The 20,302-nt window shown below is 39.3% G+C and overlaps 2 protein-coding genes across 2 annotated transcripts; one reads left to right on the top strand and one right to left on the bottom strand.

Annotated features, from left to right (window-relative positions):
- Nucleotides 1-1,339: 1,339 nt before the first annotated feature.
- Nucleotides 1,340-11,816, bottom strand: tbc1d17 (TBC1 domain family, member 17). The gene is made up of 17 exons (XM_042393894.1): nt 11,709-11,816; nt 9,944-10,039; nt 9,787-9,864; nt 9,587-9,698; nt 9,317-9,500; nt 9,014-9,125; nt 8,559-8,729; nt 8,327-8,452; nt 8,134-8,237; nt 7,329-7,423; nt 7,101-7,217; nt 5,759-5,859; nt 5,368-5,467; nt 4,854-4,951; nt 3,857-3,973; nt 3,687-3,773; nt 1,340-2,170 (listed from the first exon to the last, which is right to left on the bottom strand). The coding sequence occupies exons 1-17, from the start codon at nt 11,733-11,735 to the stop codon at nt 1,991-1,993; spliced, it is 1,905 nt and encodes a 634-aa protein (XP_042249828.1). The 5' UTR covers nt 11,736-11,816; the 3' UTR covers nt 1,340-1,990.
- A 2,367-nt stretch (nt 11,817-14,183) lies between these two features.
- On the top strand, nt 14,184-20,089 carry akt1s1 (AKT1 substrate 1 (proline-rich)). The gene is made up of 7 exons (XM_042392652.1): nt 14,184-14,323; nt 14,818-14,868; nt 14,963-15,595; nt 15,683-15,947; nt 16,026-16,109; nt 16,191-16,369; nt 19,217-20,089. Exons 3-7 carry the CDS (start codon nt 15,203-15,205, stop codon nt 19,352-19,354), a joined length of 1,059 nt encoding a protein of 352 aa, XP_042248586.1. The 5' UTR covers nt 14,184-14,323; nt 14,818-14,868; nt 14,963-15,202; the 3' UTR covers nt 19,355-20,089.
- The last annotated feature ends 213 nt before the right edge of the window (nt 20,090-20,302 follow it).

The raw sequence follows: 20,302 nt of genomic DNA, 5'->3' as shown, positions 1-20,302 counted from the left end.
CTTCCATTTTCACACTTATGGTTTTATTTTCATAACTTAATAGATGCTTAAAATCTTCATGTGTTGATTCAGGTTCATAAGTTCTGCATGTTTAAGTGTGTTATTTCCATTTTTTACAGGTTTTGCAGTTGACTTTTAACATTTTAGTATCATGTTTTCTTACTAAGAATTGCTTAACTTTTAATGTTTTCTCTCTTTGCATGTATTTACATTTTTTAAAGGTTTTTTCTTCCTTTTATTTGACACATTGGTTACAATTTTGGATGTTAATTGAAGGGTATTGATTTTTTTTATTCGGTCATCTTCCATTGTCACATTTATGGTTAATAGGTGCTTAAGTTCTTCATATATTGATTCAAGTACATAAGTTATGCATGTTCAAGTGTGATGTTTTGATTTCTTCCAGGTTTTGAAGTTGTTTTTCTTTTGTTTTTAAAGTTTTTTTTTATTTGTTCATTACATTTACACATTTATGGTTTTATTTTTTCCCCTCATAGGTGCTAAAATTCATGTGTTGACTTGATTCATTTTTGTATTCTTCTGTGTTAATTGTCTGGTATGGATTTTTGTGTTTTCGTTGTACTTTAGTTTTAACATTTCAGCTTATTTTTTTTTCAATTCACTGAGATATGTTAAAGTTTTTCATGTGTAGTTAGTGGTATAATTTTTGCATAAATGCCCTACCTGAATCCTTTTTGTTCTTTATGTTCACTTTTGACATTGTAGTATCATGTTTCATTATTGAGAGTTACTTCACTTTTTCATGTGTTTTTGATTTTTTACTTTTTGCATTTTAAAGTTAAAAAAAACAACTTTTTTAAAAATTATTTTTAAGTTGCTTTTTTTTTGCCATTTTAGTACATTTTAGTGCTATGTTTTCTACTGGGTGTTGTAAAATTTACAGAAAGGTGTTTTTTTAAAGTGCTGATTTAGTTTTATAATTTTTTACAAATTAAAATGTCCTATTTAGATTATTTTTGTATATTTTGAATTTGACCTTTAAAATGTTAGTATTAAGTTTCTTTATTGGCACTTCCTTAAACTTTTCATGTATGATTTTGATTCCTTCCCTTTGCACTTTAGTGTCAGTTGCACAATATAGAAATTCACTGTTGTCATTTTAGTATCATGTTCCCTTACTGAGAGTTGCTTAACTTTTTCATGTGTTTTTGACTTTTTTCACTTTTGCATTTCTCTACAGATTTTTTAGTCTCTTTCTGTTGATGACATTTTTTGTATTTTTGTATGTGAATTGCATTTAAACATCTTAATCTGCTTAATCTTCTCTAATCATCTCTTGTCTCTTCTCCCTCTGTGTGATTTGAATTAATATTCCGTCTTTAAGATTCACTGTTTATTTGGTAATAATCAGCAGATGAAAATGTTATGACATTTTACAGATAATTACAAAGCTTAAAATATTACCATGCTGCAGGTGAAATCTATAAGGCATGCAAAAACTTTGCATAGGGCTGGAATGGCATCATACAGTATTAACAAGGTCCTTCATCTTCTTCCTTTTACAGGAGCAGCAGCGAGAGGACAGAGGTGTCAAAAACAAACGGAAACTAACAAAATGCACCGAAAGTACATTTAAAACACGAGTGATAAGCGGAGAAAATAAAATACAATTATTAAACAACAGGTGAAAATGTGAAACAGCAGCATCGAACATAAAGAGGATGGAGAGATGAATGGATGGCAAGACACGGGACATGTCGTATCACGAAAAAAAAGACACAAAGAAAAAGAGCACTGCAAGCACAGCTATAGTGTTGTCTTGTATAATAACATTCATGGCTATACATTAAAAGAAAAAAAGCCTCAACAACGCCCCCTGCCTCTGACAAAAACTAACAACAGTCTTCACCAATCAAGTTTTTCCCCACCTCTCTCACCGGGTCATATACAGTAAATATATATTTCTTCATGTATAAATATCTTCCACGCTTTCGTACTTCATTGTTTCTTGAGTGACTGTCAGTCAGATTTAAGGATAGGTGGGGGGAGGACCGCCCGCCGCGCTACACGAAGCAGCAGCTCCAGCTCCTGCCTGGGATTGGCTGAGGAGGCGCTGCGTCTCGGTGGCCTGTGAGTCCGGACTCTCTTCCTCCTCGGAGCTGGACGGGACGTAGAGACCCAGAACCTCCTGCACCTTCAGGGGGAGCTCCTGGTGGGGGGAAGGAGGGCAGAGAAGAAGGAGGAGGAGGTGTCAACAAGAGACTATGCATGTCTAAAATATGTATTCAACCTTGTTTGTGTTGCTTTTCTAAAATGAGCTTCTGTGACAGCTGGTTTTAGTTGCAGAAATATTGTACATTCTTCTGTATTTCTATTAAGTAATTCAACTGTAATTATCCTTAAATTTCTCTGACCGCACACGTCTAACCAAATTCTCTAAAGCTAATGGATTTCATAAAGAAACAAAGTGTTTTTTAGATTTTTAAATGAGAAAAAGCTGTAATAAGCTGTGTGGGATCACCGCAGTAGCAAATGAATAGATTTAATACCAATAGACCCTTTTCATGGCAGATATTATGACTTGCCAAAGTAGTAAAAGCACATGTGGAATTAATAACGTTAACGATGGCTGCATTCAGTTTAGTTGAGTCAGTTTTAGGGTTCTGGTATTGCTAATGTTGACTCACTGACGTGGCTTACTGGAGCAAATAATGGAACGGAGCCGTCGTTAATGTTATTAATTACAGCTGTGCGTTTCCTGCTTTAAAAGGCCAAAATGTTTGCTGTTAGGGTTTATAAAGAAAATCATTTTTCAACTATTTTAAACACGTGACTGCTTGTTATTGTTATAAGTGGAGCATGAAGTGCGAAATTAGGACAAAACATGAGGTGAAAATACGGACCAGATTTTCCAAAAATATATACATATAAGGCATAATAAATATAGAAACAAGAACTAAAATAATGTTTGTGTTAAATGTTTAACTTCAGCTTCAACTGTGCAGAGTTTGACACTAGAAGGCTGGAAAGTTTCTCTGTGCTCACTGAAAATCTGAGTTAAAGTGCACAATTTGTGAAATCACAAATATTTTGGAAGCTGATCCTGATCCAGAATTCAAATTACACAACCGCCGTGTGGAAACTTGAAGAGAGCAGACTTCACAGTGAAGAAGGAGCAGCAGTTTTAAATGAAAAGTACTTACATATGGAGTAGATGTAATTTAAGAATTAAACTTTTTTTTTGTGGGAAAAACACATCAGACACAAATTATTATTGGAAGCAGAGTATTTTTATGTCTTTAAACATGTCTGGAGAATCTTCAAGACTTGCCTTATACTGGTGAAGACTAAAAGTTCAGTTTTGTCCCAAACATTGGAGGGACATATAAAGTCTAAAGCAATGATTCCCAACATTTCTGGCCTGTGACCCCTCACTAAAGGTCACAGCCTCATACTGTTCGAGCAAAGAGTGATTTCCCCTTTTCAGTTTCATTATAAGGAGGCCTGAAGATGAGGAAGTATCCAGTATTTCACATGAAAAGCAAATATTAGAAAAACGGCAGAATATAATAGTAAGATAATTTTACAGCAACATTTCTTTCTGTCTTTAATCATTTTGTGGCCCTAAAATTTATATTGGGATTTATTGGGTCCCAACATACTATAGAATTCTGTCTAATCATTGTCACTCATAATAAAAACAGTAAAAGCACATCTGGACCTACCTTACACTGAACCAGCTGCAGGTAGATGGCCTCCGCTTCACGCAGGACAGTCTGCAGGTCCAACTTCATGGTCAGTTCGTTAATGTGCTGCAGATCATAAAGATCATGATGAAGAAATGCACCCACAGATGAAAACATGTGCGGTTATAGACAAAGTAACTTAATCTCACTTTGAGTATAGTGTTGAAGTCGTGGTCTGAGCCGATCAGCTCTCCTCTCTGGGACTCGAGGATTGAACAGGCGATCAGCAGGTGGAAGTTGTCACAAGGAAGACGAGTCCAGAGAACCTGAAGAAGAAAACAGGATGTTATAAAACGTCTAGTAGAGAACACTAACAGGATACACTGGGTTTATAGGTTTATCTTAGATCTAAGGAGTCATATCTGTATTATCTTTCTCTCTCAATACAACCAGTCAACCCATCTAGAGCCCGGTTCTGCTTGAGGTTTCTTCCCGTTAAAGGGGAGTTTTTCCTCGCCGCTGTTGCCAAGCGCTGCTCATGTGGGGATTTTGGTTCTTTCTAAATTAAAGAGTACAGTCTATGTGAAAAGTGCCCCGAGATAACTTTTGTTATGATGTGGCGCAATATAAATAAAACTGAAAGGAACAAGAGTCAGAAGCAAACAGCTTGAAGCGGCTTTAAGCTACGATGAAACCAACTTCCTGTTGACCTTAAAACAAAAACCACCTTCAAATCCAAATAAACAACTCTGCTGTTCTCTTGTGCCTTTGACTGACTGACTGGTTTCTCTGCTGCACTTTTGTTTCCCATGTTGCATTTAGGGAGACTTAACAACTTATTAATTCACTGTAATTGTATTTCTAGTCCATTACTTCTCCTGTATTTATGCCTCTGTTAACTTTTACTATTTCACTATTTCCTTTAAAGTTTTCTATTCTTTCAATTTGCACTTTAATGTTTTTCTGCATTTTTTTTCTTTTTAAATGTTTTTAATGTTTTATGTAATACACTTTGAATTACCCATGTCTAACATGTGCTATACCAATAAACTTACTTGCCTTTAAGAAGAAAATACCTTGTTTTCATGAGTATCTTATTGGTTTATCTCACTGTCTTAATTCAGCTGTTTCAGCAAACCACCATCATGAAAACATCCATGTATTCAGTATAGCACGCTGAAATAAACGCAGCTGTTGTGCAATCACCTCCCACAACGTGAGGATGTCCTCGAAGGAAAACTCTCTCTTAAACCAGATGAGCAGCCAGCGGAAACAGAAGCACAGAGAGCCGCTGTCCTGAGAGTCTGACGGACAAAAGGAGAACAAAAAAAAAAGAAGCAGAATGAGCTCCAACGACATGAGTAATATGGAGAGTTGCTTGTGACATCCCGTCTATATGAAGCACGTTTTACTACCCTGTAGAAATCCTGGAAATCTTCATTTTCCAGTAAATCTATCTATGCATATCTACATGCTTCACACCAGCTGCAGATGCTGTAAATATATATACTTTATTCATCATAATTAACAGATTCTAAAGTATAATCTAGTGGTTGCATTATGTATAACAGCCCCTCGTTTGCTTTATTTTCTTTCTGTCCTACTTTTCCGTTGCTTTATCCTAATAACATTTGCTACAAGAGCCGATCTGTCCCTCGGGGCTCCTTAAGGTTTATTTTAATCTAATCCATTCAGACTGGATGAATATTAGCTGACTAACCCAGGAAGTCACATAGCTCGGGGTCCAGAGCCTTCAGGAGGATACTGAGCTGAAGGAGCTGCTGCTTCATGGCCTCCTGAGACTCTTCAAAGTTCTGGTGCTGCAGAGAGAGAGAGAGAAAGAGGAAACACAGTCATGGAAACGGGCTCGTTACTAACTTACAGCCCTTAAAGATCCGACTGACAGATGTTCAAACCACAATTAAGCTGCTGCAAATAGTTTAACCTAGCACACAAAGCAGGAACAATAAAGCTAGCATGTAAACTCTGAATGTTGCTGCTGTCATCCGGTGCTGTACAGCCTCTGATGAACCATTAGAGGAACAACCAAAGCTAAAACTTTCAAAGGCTACGGGTGACTGATCTTGAGGATGAGGGACGTTTCTACTAACCAACAGCTCCATGAAGCCCGTCAGACACCAGAAGGACTCCACTTCGTTCTGGGTGACGAACAGGAGAGGGGACAGGAGGTCGCTCATCCCCTGCACGTAACCTGGATGGAAAAGGAAAACTGTCAAGAGGGACTCGGATCGACTAAAACATCCCTTTAATGATCAATGAGTCGATCGTCATTAACAAACATTGTTCTGTAAGGGAGTCTTTGCTTTGAAATGCTAACATCCTGAACCTCCTACACTGTTCTTTATCTACAAACCTGCTCGGAATAATAATCTGTGTCTAATCTGAGTCTGTGTGCAAGTTTCTATACAGTAGCCTACGCTTATCATAATCTGTCATTGATAAGCACAAAAATCAACTTGATTTGTAAGAAACCAGTTTTAAGCCCTGTTTGTCCTGGATTAACATCACAGAGGGGGGAGGCGGTGAATGAAATATTCAACTGTGTTCCTCTGTAATTGAACTCATGGTTCCAGATGATTTTAACCATATCCAAATGACAGGGTATTATGGTCTGTAAGAGGCGTGGACATTCAGCTGGAGAATTTGAGTCAAAAATTGTCATAACACAGTCAAATCTAATCAGACATATCGTATGTCGCTTACGCTGTCCGAGGATATAATTACTTAAAATATCTGTCGCTAATAAACCTCCATAAATCCTAGAACGTCCCTGAGAATCATCACATTTTTAAGTTTTCTTCAGTATCAATGTAATCCAGTGATAGTGGTCTGTATGTCCATGGGTACACTGCAAACAGGAACTGCTAATAGCTAATTCAGGATACTTTTAAAGGTGTAAATTGTCAGAATGTAAACAAATATAAGCTAAAAACATGGCTGAAAAGAGAATAGCAGCACCCACCTGTAGCTGACATTACAACAGGCCATTGGATGAGCTTTTATGGGGTCTTTATTTTTTTCTGCCTTCATATTGGTTTCCAAATTGGCTCAATTTTCACACAAAAGTCAAATTTCTGAGCTGATTTTTTAAAAAAGTAGCAGTTCTTCCTGCGGGAAAAACTCAGAGATCCACTTTTTTTTTTTTAAATACAAGGATGTTGCTCTGGACTGGATTTAAATTACAGGAAGAGCTGCCAGTAGGTCATTGCAACTAGAGAAAGGGTGAAAAATGACCCAGATATGCACTTCAGACTGGATTAAAACCACTGACCATGTAAAGAATCATCCCACCTCCCCTAGAGAGATAAATCCAGTCTGAATGGGGCTTTAGATGGCAGAAATGATCAATTATAAAAACTTGCAATTTTTCATTTGTACTGGTGCTGAAAAGTTTAGTACTGGTGCAGCCAACAATCCATAAAAAAAACATACCAAGATCAAAGTTGTACATGCAGTATGTCATCAGCACATCGTGGAGCAGAGTCAGTCCTGGGTTGTCGTTCCCGGAGAAGAACGTGTTGTGTCTGTCCGTCCTGCTGACGTCCCTCTCTGTCACGACAGAACAAAGACAGTTTTACTTCCAACATCTACTCCCCATCGCGAGCAGCTGACTGTCATAATCAACAGATCTTCTGTTATCGGACGGATTGAGGGGCTGACCTATCAGGCTGCGGTACCCTCTGAGGAGAGAGTTCCTCATCTCCTGCTCTTCGCTGACCGACTTCCACTGCACCTTCATCCTGAAGTACTCATCCCTGCGGACACACAGAGGCGTTAAAGAAGCCTCTATTTCTTTCATTCTGTCTTAAAACACTAGTCAGGTGTCCAGGTTTTGTTTGCTGCAATCATTCCTCATGTTCATACCGGCCGTTAACAGATTCCTTCCTAATTTGCCTCTAGTGTAACTGATCCACATGCAAAAATACATTCCAGAGTTTATCTGAAGCTAATATGAGACTTCAGCCGTCTGAGTTAGTCGTATCAAGTGTATATCTTCTAAAGTTGCAACTTTTTAATATGAAATTCCCTCTTTGTGTTATTAACCCTCCGTTCCAGCTCAGCATGGAAACACTATCGGAGGGGAAACACAAGGAGGGAATTTCATACAGTTAGTTAGTTGGTTGGTTATCTTTAGTTTCACCAAAACTGACAATACAGGACAATGGGGAGGACAAGTAACAGGGACACCAAATCCAGAAACAACATGTAAGATGGGAGGAGGGTTATGTTTTTGTGAAATTCGCACATAAACCTAGCTATGCATCCTAATTGCACTTGGAATTAACATTGGAAGATATCCCCTTGATTTGATGAAACTCAGACTTCTGAAGCCTCATATTAGTGAACTTCAACTATATCTTCCATCAGAGGCACATTAAGAAAAGATCTCTTAAGAACATGAGAAATGATTACAGCAAGCAAGAAGAGCGGTAGAGAGGGGATGCACAGTAGTAGAAACACTAACGTTTTGACCCGCAGAATTTCCTCCCTTTCTTTGGTAGTGCTGTTCCACGGATAGAAGCCCAGGAGGAACTTCCAGGCCTCTTTCCTTAGTGATGGTGTGATACCCTGCGATGATCAAAAAGTGCACATTGTGTTGAAAAAGGTAAACAAGAGGGGTCTTCCACATAGGAGTAACACTGTATTTACTGTCTTACCCCTCTGAACACGAGCTCTTTGATTCTGTCAGGGTTCTTCACCCGACCCTCAGGGTCGAAGAACACCTCCCATTTGTCCAGAGGTGGCCCCCTGGTTACATCTGGTCTGGGGCCAAGCTCCACCCCCTTGAAGGAAAGACATACGCAAACTTTATCAAAACAAATGTCTCTTTAACCATGTGTCATCTCTTTATATTACACACTGCTACTACTTTTTGTTTCGTTCTCTTACACAGGTGATGAGTTCAAAGCCGGGCTCTTCATCAGCCTGCGGAGGCATAGTAGGATCCTGAGCAGAACGCGGGTGAAGCGGGGAATCCGGAGGTCGGATGGCAGCCCTGAAGAAATTTGTGACTTTGGAGAATCCGCCGAACGTAGTCGCATAGGGGTCTTGGATAAATCTCTGTTCAGGTAGACAGAGAAGAGAATTACAAACATGAACAGATGTAGAGGAGTGGTCAGTATTTCATGACTTCATCGGTCTGTTGTAGAGGTTAGAGGGTGACTTTGATCAGTGAGTCATCAGCATTGATCAACAAGCTACAGACAAACATTTTAAGATCAATATGTACCCTGGTGCAGTTTATTATTAGGCATGACATTATTATTAAAAGCATCAATCATTACTTAATCCCCTACCTTCTTCTTTCTTTTAATTTTATTGTTAAGAAATGAATAATAAAGTACCGAGACGAGATCAGAGCCTCCGTCATCGAGGAGCTGCAGCTTGTCGAAGGACTGAGACAGAGCGCCGGAGTCATGAGGGTAAGCGAGGAAGAGCCGTCCGTCAACCGGTGACCTGATGATGATAACAACAGGAGCCATGTGACTTTTTTTTTTTTCCCACTAATCATGTGATGTGTCGACAAAGATATAAGCAGCTCTGTCTGAAACTGTACATCAGCTGTTTTAACAGCTGTCATGAGGTGAACACGTTTACAGCGACGACGTGACAAGAACAGCTGCTAGAATTAGGATGATGACACTTACTGGTCCAGGATGATGTAACGTTGCAGGGCCCTCAGCAGTTCTCTGGTTCCTCCTCTGTGGAAGTGCAGAGGAGGCAGAGGGTGGCCCCCTCTACTAGTCAACACCAGGAAGTTTCGACCCAAGGAGAAGCGGGCCCTCCGGAGAGAGTAGAGCTCTGAGAGAGGCAGAGAGAACGACCACTGACCTGCAAGAGAGAGAGAGGACGTTTGGTGTCACACATCCTTTCTTAACGTAACTGTTTGCCCAAAGTGACAGAAACCTCAGTAGCACCTGAGTCTTTGACTGGGACGTGTTCTCGATCCTTCTTCACGGTGCTGATAACAGCCCAGTCTGGTTCATACCCGGGGTCAAAGTTTGTATCCTCCTCCCCTCCTTCTCCATCCTAAGTAACAAGAAGTTTGGATTATATTTGAGTAAAAAAAACAAATATTTTTGTCTTCTTCATGCACATCAAACACATGATTACGGACCTTTTTGGTGTAGAGTACAGCAGGGGCAGTGCGACCTTCATCCTCCAGTGGGCTCCACTCTAAAGCTGGTAGTCCAGCCTAAAACAAAAGCACAATTAACTCATCTGATTTCCCCTTTTTCTATCTTAACAACTTCCACTCACACGGATCTGCTTACCCGCTCTACAATGCGGATGAACCCTGGGATGGTGGTGTCCTGGTTGCTCCTCTTGGCATTTGTGTGCAGGTACACCCCCTCCTTCTCAAATATTAGCTGAGGAGAAAGAATATGCACATAAATATGAAACAGTCAAAATAATTATAAATGACTATATTATATAATAAGTTATTATAGAGCTGCAATGATTAATAACCAGTTCTTAAATTCATCACCAACTATTTTGATAATCAATTAATTGCAGCTTCTCAAATGTGAATATTTTCTGGTTCTTTTCTTAAATCTACAAATCGTCACATTTAAGAAGCTAAATTTGAAGTATTACTTAAACAATTAGTCCGTTATCAAAAAAAGCAGATTCATTTTGGGACTGACTCTTGCCAGATTGGCTCTGGTTTGTGTCATAATGATGTTATACGGCTTAACTAAGATCTAATTCATTAAATAAAATCAGCTCATCTTCATGTTACTACATAAACTGAAGAATGAAACAAAGTATGTCAGTGAGGTAGGTGCTGGATCCAAAAAAAAACAATTAAACTAATTAATAAATTGAGCACATTGAGATGCAGCGGGAAATTTATTGGATCCACTCTCTCAACACCTTGTCCCCTCATGGATTTAATCTTTGATATTAAACCCTTGTTGTAGGTTATCTATATCATTAGGGCCTATACTGTACAGCTGTTCTAGTTACTCTAACATATACAGTCCTAATCTAGGTGTATATACTGTATAAACATCTTTCTCCTGTCTTATTTCTTCTAGGATCTATATGCATACATGACATGTGATATTTCTCTTAGTCTATGTCTATTAATTCTATATTGGACACACTATTTATATCTTTTTTAATAATAATTTCCCCCTGGTGTCTTGTCAACCTATGACACCCACCCTATTAATACTATTTATATGAAATGAGTGTTTGCTATTTCTGGTTTTAAATTTTTGTGACTTGTTGACTGAAAATGCATCCAGACCTTCTATCATATTCGTATGACCTGACGTTAATGTTTTTATTCTTATGATGATGATGGTGTCTTGACACATGTGGATGTGGTTAGATGACTGCAGTGTGTCACCGGTCATTTGACTATATACATATGTCCTCATTTTCCTTCTTGAGGATATTCGTCTGACCTTTAGTTGGTCGTAAAGAGAGCTCTGGTTCAATGTGCGGGTAATCCTTCTATCTACTCGCTTACATAAACTGTGACATAACTTATCAGATAAAATTGAATAATAATCATCATAAAGTGCTCCTTCATAGCTAACCCGTAGTCGTGGCAGGTATGTGGGAACACATAACAAAGAGCTGGTAAATGACAGAAGCATATCACATGATTACAGCGTGGCTGGTCTGTCAGGTCACTTGGTGAGGGCGAGTCAACCAAATACCTAAGAAAACCTTTGATAATAACCACTCGGGTTGACTTTACTGTGTGGTCGTATAGTCAGAAATAGCCTGCAAGCTATCATATCTGTGCGGTTATGGGTATATAGCTATCGGCTAGCTATACACCAGAATCCGACATCTTTTTATGCAGTTACATGACCGCAAATCGCTGGATATGTAACTTTAAACGCACTGCTTTGTTTTAGCGAAGGTTACTGTAAACGATGACTAGCCAAATATGTTAACATTAGCTAACGCTGACAATAAACTCGTGTGTAGTTTCCCCCTAAAACAACAATACAAGTGAGAAGAAAGTTCACAAATGTAAATACTGTGAGTAAAATATTGTTAAAAACTTGGCAATACCTTACAATCTTCAGGGTTTTGCTCCATTCTTCCGTCGCTGTTTCCTAAATTCGTTTTTCCAAAACAAATCTGACGTCACACTTCCTGTTTACAGAAGACCCGCCCCCAAAAGAAGTCACGTGACGAAGGCGAGCCAATCAGTTTATTTTTAATAAATAAAAAGATCCTAATTTTATAAATTACAGTCCAGCAAGCTTTGTGACAGTTAGTATTATAGTTTTTCTGATAGTTTCTGTACAATTTTGAGGTACTTGTACTTTACGTGAGTATTTATATTTTATGCTACTTTATACTTCCACTCCACTACATTTCAGAAGGAAGTATTCTACTTTCTACTCCACTACATTTATTTGACAGCTTTAGTTACTTTTCAGATGAAGATTTGACACAATGGATAATATGACGAGCTTTTAAAATACAACACATTGTTAAAGATGAAACCAGTGGTTTCCAACCTTTTTGGCTTTTGACGTCTTGCAAAAAGCAGTGTGTAGTTGGGGTCACATTTCAGATGTCTATGAGTTGTTAACAGCTCCAACAAATAGTGATTTTTCCCTTTAAACTTCTCACATGGTTTCATTTCAATAAATGTTCAAATGATCCAATATTTCACCAGAAATCAAAGATTAGAGAAAAAGTCCCAAAAACTGAAAACAGATTTGTGTATCTGAACTTTGTTTTTTCTTTTTTCCTCTCTCGTTAATCATCTCACGACCCCTCAGATTTAGCTGGTGACCCTTTGGAGGGGCCCGACCCCTAGGTTGGGAACCACTGGACTTCACTAGCTAACTGTATATAAAGTAGTTGAAACTAGCTCCACCTCCAGCAGCTACAACAGTAACATGCTGCTCTAACACTGATGCTTCAGGATTAATAATCTAATGATGTCATATATAAGAATATATCAGTCAGAGGGACCAAACCACTACTTTTGCTGCAATACTTTAACTACATCAAGCTCATAATACTTATGTACTTTTACCTAAGTGGGATTTTTTGCAGGACTTTTATTTGTAAAGGAGTATTTTTACATTATTGCACTGGTACTTTTACTTCAGTAAAGGATCTGAATACTTCTTCCACCACTGAAGACTAAAGTAATCGTGTAACTTGTGAGCAGCTGTTAGGTGGGTTGCACACGTGCACGAGAAGAAATACGAGTACGAGCCCGCCCACAGAGCTCAGTCACGTGTGCAACGTGCGTTCGATTGGAAGTCAGTAAACAGGTGACGTCAGAGCTGGATGAAGCTTGAGCTACCACAAACAAAACCGGATGAGAGGTGATTTTATCTTTCAAATTAAGAGCAGGTTGTCGCTTAAACTCAGTTCAAGGATTTCATGAAAAGCAACGAAATTAACATTACTCGGGTCCCGGTGCAAAAACACATTAAATCACATAAAGTATGGGAATGAAATACTGAAAAAACAGATAATAATAAAAAAATACTATAAATAATTAAAAAGTATAAACCTTAAAAAGTACTAAAGTATGTAAGTACCAGGTAAAGTGTATTTTCAGTGCATTTTATGATGAACTGCAGCTAAAAGCTCGATTGATATTGAGAAAATAGAGGTCAAGCATGACATTGGACAAAAAATAAAATAGTATACACAGTTTATTGTCAGAGGAAATCCTCCATAATATTGAGGATGGATTTTCTGATACATATCCAACTAATAATAATAAGGTGAGCATATAATGTGGCTGCTGATAACAACAGAAGATTATGTTCAACTGAATGTCACAAAGCTTTGTTTATATTAAATCATTGCACCTTCCAAATTTTAAGTAATATAATACCTTTACTTATAAAGATTGAGAAGGCCCTTTGTGACTGCTGCAGCTTTTCAATGACATACTAGAGTATTAAAAGGCCTTTATGATTATTTATTACTGATGTAATAAATCAGTATTACACAGTGATGTGAAATTAACCTGAACTGACCACAACATACTCAGCTGCTACAGTTACATAATTCGAGGTAAAGATTAAACCGTCAAAACTATGGTGTGTTTTATCCACTTCCAGTAAAAGAATAGGGTTATACAAATATGTATTTAGACTGAAAGCAGTTCATTTAAAGGACCAGTATGTACAACATAAGTGGATCTATATGCAGAAATGGAATATAATATTCATAAGTATGTTGTCATTAGTGTATAACCACCTTAACATAAGAATGTTACGCCATGACTGGTACAACTATCAAACTACAACACTACACTGTTTTACAGCTCAAAATTGTGAATAATTTCATCTTAAATGTGAATCTAACTAAATCTTACACACTGATCCTTAATCCTTAATCGGAAATATAATATCAATAATTAGGCTAGGCCTATATAATCCCGGGTTAGGGTTAGTGTTATTGTGCCACCCCCCCTTGCTGAGCTTAATTATCCGACACAAAAATTGCCTGTTCATCATCACTGCTTTTATTGTGAAATCCTTAACCGGAAAAAAGCTACTATCAATCACTGCTAGCTTGCCGCTGGTGAAGAGCTCTAGCTAGGGGAGAGAAACCGTGGGAGAAGGCAGAATACGTTTGATTAAAAATAAGTAAAGTTTGAGATCGATTAATACCTGGCAACGTGGAACAAAGAAACTGAACAGGTGGGTGAACGTCTCCCCTCGTTTCTGTAATTTACACTTCTCGGCTGGGCTCCTGCTAAAGCCTGAAAAATGGAGGTGAAATGTGGTTCCATCATGAGCAGGCTGCACACAACACTGAGTAAACAACAAGATCAACAACAACAGCTGCAGCAACGGCAGCGACCGTGCAGAAAAGTCCTCGATATGCAGTTTTAAACTACGCAAAATCATATCTAGAAAGGATGGCATGTCTGTAAAGTGGATTCAACCGAGTGCATGGTCATAAGAAAGCTACAGTAGCTACAGTAGTTAGCATTGGTTTGGTGTCAAGCAGCTCATAGAGGTGGTGGGGGCTGCGACAATCTGAGGACAGATTTAGTTGATCCAGGTTGTGCTTATGTGTTTATCTGCATATATTTAAACGTGTGCAATCAGTCCTAATGGATAAACCTTACATAGAGAAGCAATTAGTGACAGTTAACCTTGATTTGTTTTTTTTTATGTTTTAATTCCAGGTATCACCAGCAACTTGGCACCATCTCTTCTCTCCCCTGGCTCTCCAGTGTGTAAGGACATCACCCACTATATCATATCTTGAAGTCACCTTGTGCCTCTTTACCTGATTGATCAAAAATTCCCCCCCTTCTGCATCTTCACCAGTGCAAAAAAAAAAATACACCAGCAAAACAGAAGATACAGATTTCAGCGATTTTGGGTAAAAGGAAAGCTACGCCGCCACAACGCAAAGAGCCACCAAAGTTCATACTCAAGTTTGGTGCCCTAACCATTATCCAAGCTTCTGATTAGTCTGAAACCTCTTCATCATTCATCAGCATCACTCAGTTCTTTCATCAGGTCAGTCCATTTAAAGAAAAGCTGTAAACACTTCTTAGCACCGTTATGGCCTCCATCAACCAGTCATCCGAACCCGAGATCCCAGACAACCACAAAGAAAGCTGGCTGGCACTACTTTCTGCTGCGGAAACGTATTGCCAAAAGTCTGGCTGCGACCTGGCCATCCTTACAGCGTGTAAGAAGTTCCGGTCGTCGGCCGGAGACGGAGACGGGGTGAGGAAACGGGAGAGCAGCAGTGCCTTTCCGAGGGAGGGGGATTTCTCCTATAATGTATGGGGTCAAGGGTTTCTTGCTGAGTCTGCACGCCGCTACATAGATGACATCGGCGTGCTGCACTCTACGACCATGCTAACAGCCCAAAGGCACACACGCCAGGCGGGGGGAGAGGGAGGAACCAAGCTGGTGGTTGACCTGACCTCTGACCCCGGACACAGGGGGGTGAGTGACCTGCCTGTGCTGCAAACTTTGTTGTGGTATTCATTCAAAAAAAAGCTCACATTCATAACGTGATTCTTTTGTTTTCAGAGCTTTACAGGGGACGGCGGGGTGGGCGGAGTCAGCCCCAATGGAAGATATTCCCAAAGCTACCCGTCAATCTACAGCTCAGGTGCTCCCGGGCAAGGCGGCGGGCAAAACGGTAACGGAGAGCGGGAGCGGGAGAAGAGCGCGCTGGAGGCAACCGAGCAGGGGAGACAGAGATCTGGGATCGTGGATTTGGAAGAAGAATGTGAGGACGAGGAAGAGGAGGAGGACATGGATGAGAGGAGACCTTACGGGAACGAAAGCGCAGGTGAGGATTGATGTCGTTCATGTGTTGCTTTAACATGTGTTGACTCTGAGGGTTTACATCGTCGTGGTTCTGTTTTAGGCGTCTTCTCCATGGACGAGGACTCTCTGTCTCGCGACTGTGAGCCATTTTTCGAGTCTGACGGCGAGGAGGAGAGCACCGATGGTAAGAATGTGATGTGCAGACGTGTGTGTGCGCCCGGATCCATGGATTTCACATTTATTTATTTCTCTACCTGTGTCCCAGGCTCGTTGAGTGAGGACGCTCCTCCGCCCTCGCGCAGCATGGCCATGGGTCAGGCCGCGTACTCGTCCCGGCACGCCCACCCCATGGCTCTGGCCCGCTCTCTGCCCGTATCTGTGCCCGTGTGGGGATGCAGAGGAGGAAACAGAGCGGCTCCGGGAGACAGCAACAGCGGAGAACGGGTGAGCACGTATCATTTTTTTACACACAAGTACAAAGCTGGTGTACATGCGGAGATTACAAAGCCAGATTAGTGGGTAAACCAGCTGTCTTTGGGCTTAACTCAGATCTTCTAACCTTTGCTGCACGACTCGACTGCTTCAGCGCAGGTTCGTTTCAGAGGATCAAGTCAAAATGTGTGAACAAGCAGCAAGGGTTACAACTAATGATTATTTTCAACTGTTGATTATTTCCTCGAGTAATCTTTTTGTCTATAAAAAGTAAGAAAACAGTGAAAGAACCCATAGTGATGTCTGATCAACAGTTTAAAGTCTGAGGAAATTTACTTTACTGTGATGCATGATGCAGAAAAGCTTCAAATCCTCATATTTGAGAAGCTGCAACCAGGAAATGTTTGGCATTTTTGCTGAAACAACAAAATGACTCATGAGTCATCATTGCAACAGGATCCTGACACGGACAAAAGTACTGAGTTAACAACAAAGTGACAGTTCATAAAGAGCAAGAGGGACATTTTTTATAGTTCAGCAGACACTTTGATTATCATGATAAATAATCAGTGATAGAAAGGGTTTAAAACAGGGTTTATAACAAACAGAGACATAACTTACCACACTAACAATGTCATGTTTCTGGTAACAAACAGGTTTTACTTGCATCTCTGCAACTCAGGATCTTTTTAGAATCAATGAGGTGATAATTGGATGTGTGAAGTTCACTAACTGTCACCTTTTATTGGGAAAAAACTCTATACATGAGTAAGTAAGTAAATTATAAATGCATAACATTCAGTCTGATCAACCTAAGTTGATTAATGACTCTTCTTCAGGGTTTTTTTTTTATCTGTAGTTTTCTGCTCCAGCAGTGAACAGTTTGTTATGTGCATTACTTCAAAAGAGCACACACTTTGGATAATAAATGGATCATCCATTCGGGTTATCTATTAATTTTCTCATAGTAGACTAAACATGTTGAAAATGCTGACCGTATTTAAAAAGGCTTATGTAATAATTCACACACTTATATTTGGTTGTTGTTCCTAGTTTTTCAACAGCTGTTCAAGTTAAGTAAATGGCGACAATTTTAATAATTGATTAATCTATTTGGTAATTTTTCAACCAAAAAACACAAAAAAATCATCTGGTTCCAGCTTTTCAAAAAAATCATCTGGTTCCAGCTTTTCAAATGTGAAGATTTTCTACTTTTCTGTGTTTTATATCAATATAAAGTTAATATCTTTGGGTTGGTCGAATAAAACAAGATTTTCTTGGGTTCTGGGAAATTAATGGACAGATTTTCCATTATTATATTCCTGACATTTTCTAAAATAAAGGATTCATCGATTAATTGAAAAAATAATCGGTAGATTAAACTATAATGAAAACAATCGTTAGCTGCAGCCCTGATATGCATTTGAACTCACTTAATATCACAGTTATCAGAGTTTCATCTGTTGTCATATTAACTTCCTGTTCTGTTGATGTTTCATGTATATAAGAACATGAACATGCTCACAGCTGGAACAGTAATCTCAGAGTTAATCCAGGATTGTAACCAGAGGAGAACCAGACTAAAGGCGCCTTTAGACTGCATGACAACAACGATGGTGTAGGTTTATTATATGTCTGATTGTGTGAGACGCCTATAATAAAATCTTGCTCACAATCTGTGTCAGACTTTACGATATCAGTGCTACGAAGTAAATAGAAAAACGCCGTCATCCATCTACATCACTGACATGTTGGAAATGCAGCAAATTCACACAAACTTCTATTTCATTTCACCTTCATCGTTTTGGTTTTTGTGTGCCTTGGACGTATTAAGAATGAGTTTTCTTCCTAAACTTCATTCAAAAAACTGGACTTACTTAAAATTTCTGACTGTCAGATATTTCCCTCAGACTGTCTTCAGAGGCCAAAGCTCCAAACTAGTCGTCAGTGGACGTGTCTGACAGTGAGATTAAGGACACTGTTTTGAATTAATGACAAAAGATTTAACCATGTTCCTGTCACAGTTGACAGCACAGTGAAAAGGGCTTTAAGTTCAACTTGCTCTGTGGTACAGACTGCTGGTGCATCAATATGAAAACTCTAGTACTGACCTGTTATTACATAATTATTATATTATAATAAGTGCTGCCGTTTATTATCATCTTGAAATCCTGTGCATACCATATAACTAGTCACTAACAATCCTAAATCCAATCAAACAGTAACTAAATAAGACATGACACGGCTTTAATATCTTCTCTGATTCAGAATATCTGCACATATCAGCTGCAGATATTATTCTTTAATACATCTGAAAGCAAAATGGGTCAGCGGAAGCTTTCTGATGTGTCCTCCCATGACACGAGTGTCTGAATGTTTTTCCATCAAATAGACTTGTTAATTTAAGAATTAATTAAAAAAGAAATCTCACATATAATTGGTTTACACCATCTTAATTGAAATGCAGAAAACAGACATCCTGATTGTCAATCGGTAATTAAGCAGGCTGTTGTGTTTTGTTTTTATGTTGTTGTTTTTTTTTGGTGTCAGTTGATCCTGACATATTTTATGCTGTCTAAAGACGAAGACAAAGAAACTATTCAGCTCTCAGTATTCTGATGCACCAACTAATGGCCACGACGGCTCCATCAGTTCATGTGACCGTTAAAGTGTGTGTGACATTTGTGTGAGGTCGCGCTGGGCAAATATTTTACAAGTAACATTTCAGAATGTCCAACACCATAAAAAATAACAGAATTGAGCAGAAAAACGAAGGAAGTTTTATTGAATTTTGTGTCTGTTGTGTATTTCCTCCTGTGCCGTGTTAACATACAGTCCCTGTGTTTGTTTGTCCTTCAGGTGGGCTGTGCCGACCTGGAGCATATTGCTGCCAGTATGAAGGCCCTACTGGCCCCCGGAGCCACCGATGGGACAGAAATGTTTGGGGCCTTGCCTCGGCCCCGTCTCAACACAGGAGACTTCTCCCTCAAGCACTGAGAGAGAGAGAGAGCAAGAGAGAGAGAGAGAAAGAGAAAGGAATAAGAGCGAGAGAATAAGAGAGCAAAGGAAACGTGGAGAGAAGTTGTCGTGACAGGAGGCGACCTGGGTTGGCTGGCAGATGTGACGTTCAGTATGTGAAACGGTGTAAAAGCTAGTACCTCCATTTTATTTCTCATTAACCAAAATTAACGGCACATGCTTCGAGGAGTAATTGACAAAAAGAAATGTTGTTATGAACACTAATAACGTTCTCAACACTATACCTACCCACCTCATCACTACACATTTCACAGTACTAGCTACTACACGTCCCCCCCAACACTACATTAGGATTGGACCTCAAGATGTGCGCATTGTGACCCACAAGGACACTAAAACAGGGAGTTTAATAGTGTAACTGGCACGGGCGAATGTTACGAACCTTGAGTTTTTGGGAAGTTTGCCGTTTGGTCAAATTACCTGTGAAGTGATGAGAACTTTTAGGCGCCAGCTACCTGTACCCGGGTTGATTGATGTGTCCGGTTGCTCCATGCTAACTTTATAGCAGATGCTTTGTTGATTGATATTATTAGCGCTAAAGCTACTAATTCATTTATCAGCTTAGTTTATCATAAATGAAACCGTATGTGGCAAAATGTGGCATTTTGGTGTTGGAAACTTAAAGGTGCAGTGTGTAGGATTTAGTGGCATCTAGTGGTGAGTTTGCAGATTGCAACAAACTGGTTACCCCTCTCCTCACCCTCCCCTTCCAAGCATCTAGGAGAACCTACGGTGGCCACAAAACTCATGAAAAACACGAAAGGCCCTCTCTAGAGCCACTATTTGGTTTGTCTGTTCTGGGCTACTGTAGAAACATGGCGGGCTTCCTGTAGATATAAAGGCCTCAATTAAAACAACGATTCTCATTTTCTGGTGATTATACACTAATTAAAACATATTTATGAA

Source organism: Thunnus maccoyii, chromosome 18, assembly GCF_910596095.1.
Source record: "Thunnus maccoyii chromosome 18, fThuMac1.1, whole genome shotgun sequence".
Taxonomy (NCBI): Eukaryota; Metazoa; Chordata; class Actinopteri; order Scombriformes; family Scombridae; genus Thunnus; species Thunnus maccoyii.
The sequence above is the reverse complement of the archived record's forward strand: the minus strand, read 5'-3'. Positions and strand labels throughout refer to the sequence as shown.

Coding starts and splice junctions, on each gene's coding strand:
- tbc1d17 (XM_042393894.1), bottom strand. CDS start 11,735: ATGGAGCAAAACCCTGAAGATTGTAAG. Junction 8,730..9,013: donor GAGGCTCTGATCTCGTCTCG/GTACTTTATTAT, acceptor CTACCTGAACAG/AGATTTATCCAAGACCCCTA. Junction 4,952..5,367: donor CGAGCTATGTGACTTCCTGG/GTTAGTCAGCTA, acceptor TTTGTCCGTCAG/ACTCTCAGGACAGCGGCTCT.
- akt1s1 (XM_042392652.1), top strand. CDS start 15,203: ATGGCCTCCATCAACCAGTCATCCGAACCCGAGATCCCAGACAACCAC. Junction 15,596..15,682: donor CTGACCCCGGACACAGGGGG/GTGAGTGACCTG, acceptor TTTTGTTTTCAG/AGCTTTACAGGGGACGGCGG. Junction 16,110..16,190: donor CGAGGAGGAGAGCACCGATG/GTAAGAATGTGA, acceptor CCTGTGTCCCAG/GCTCGTTGAGTGAGGACGCT.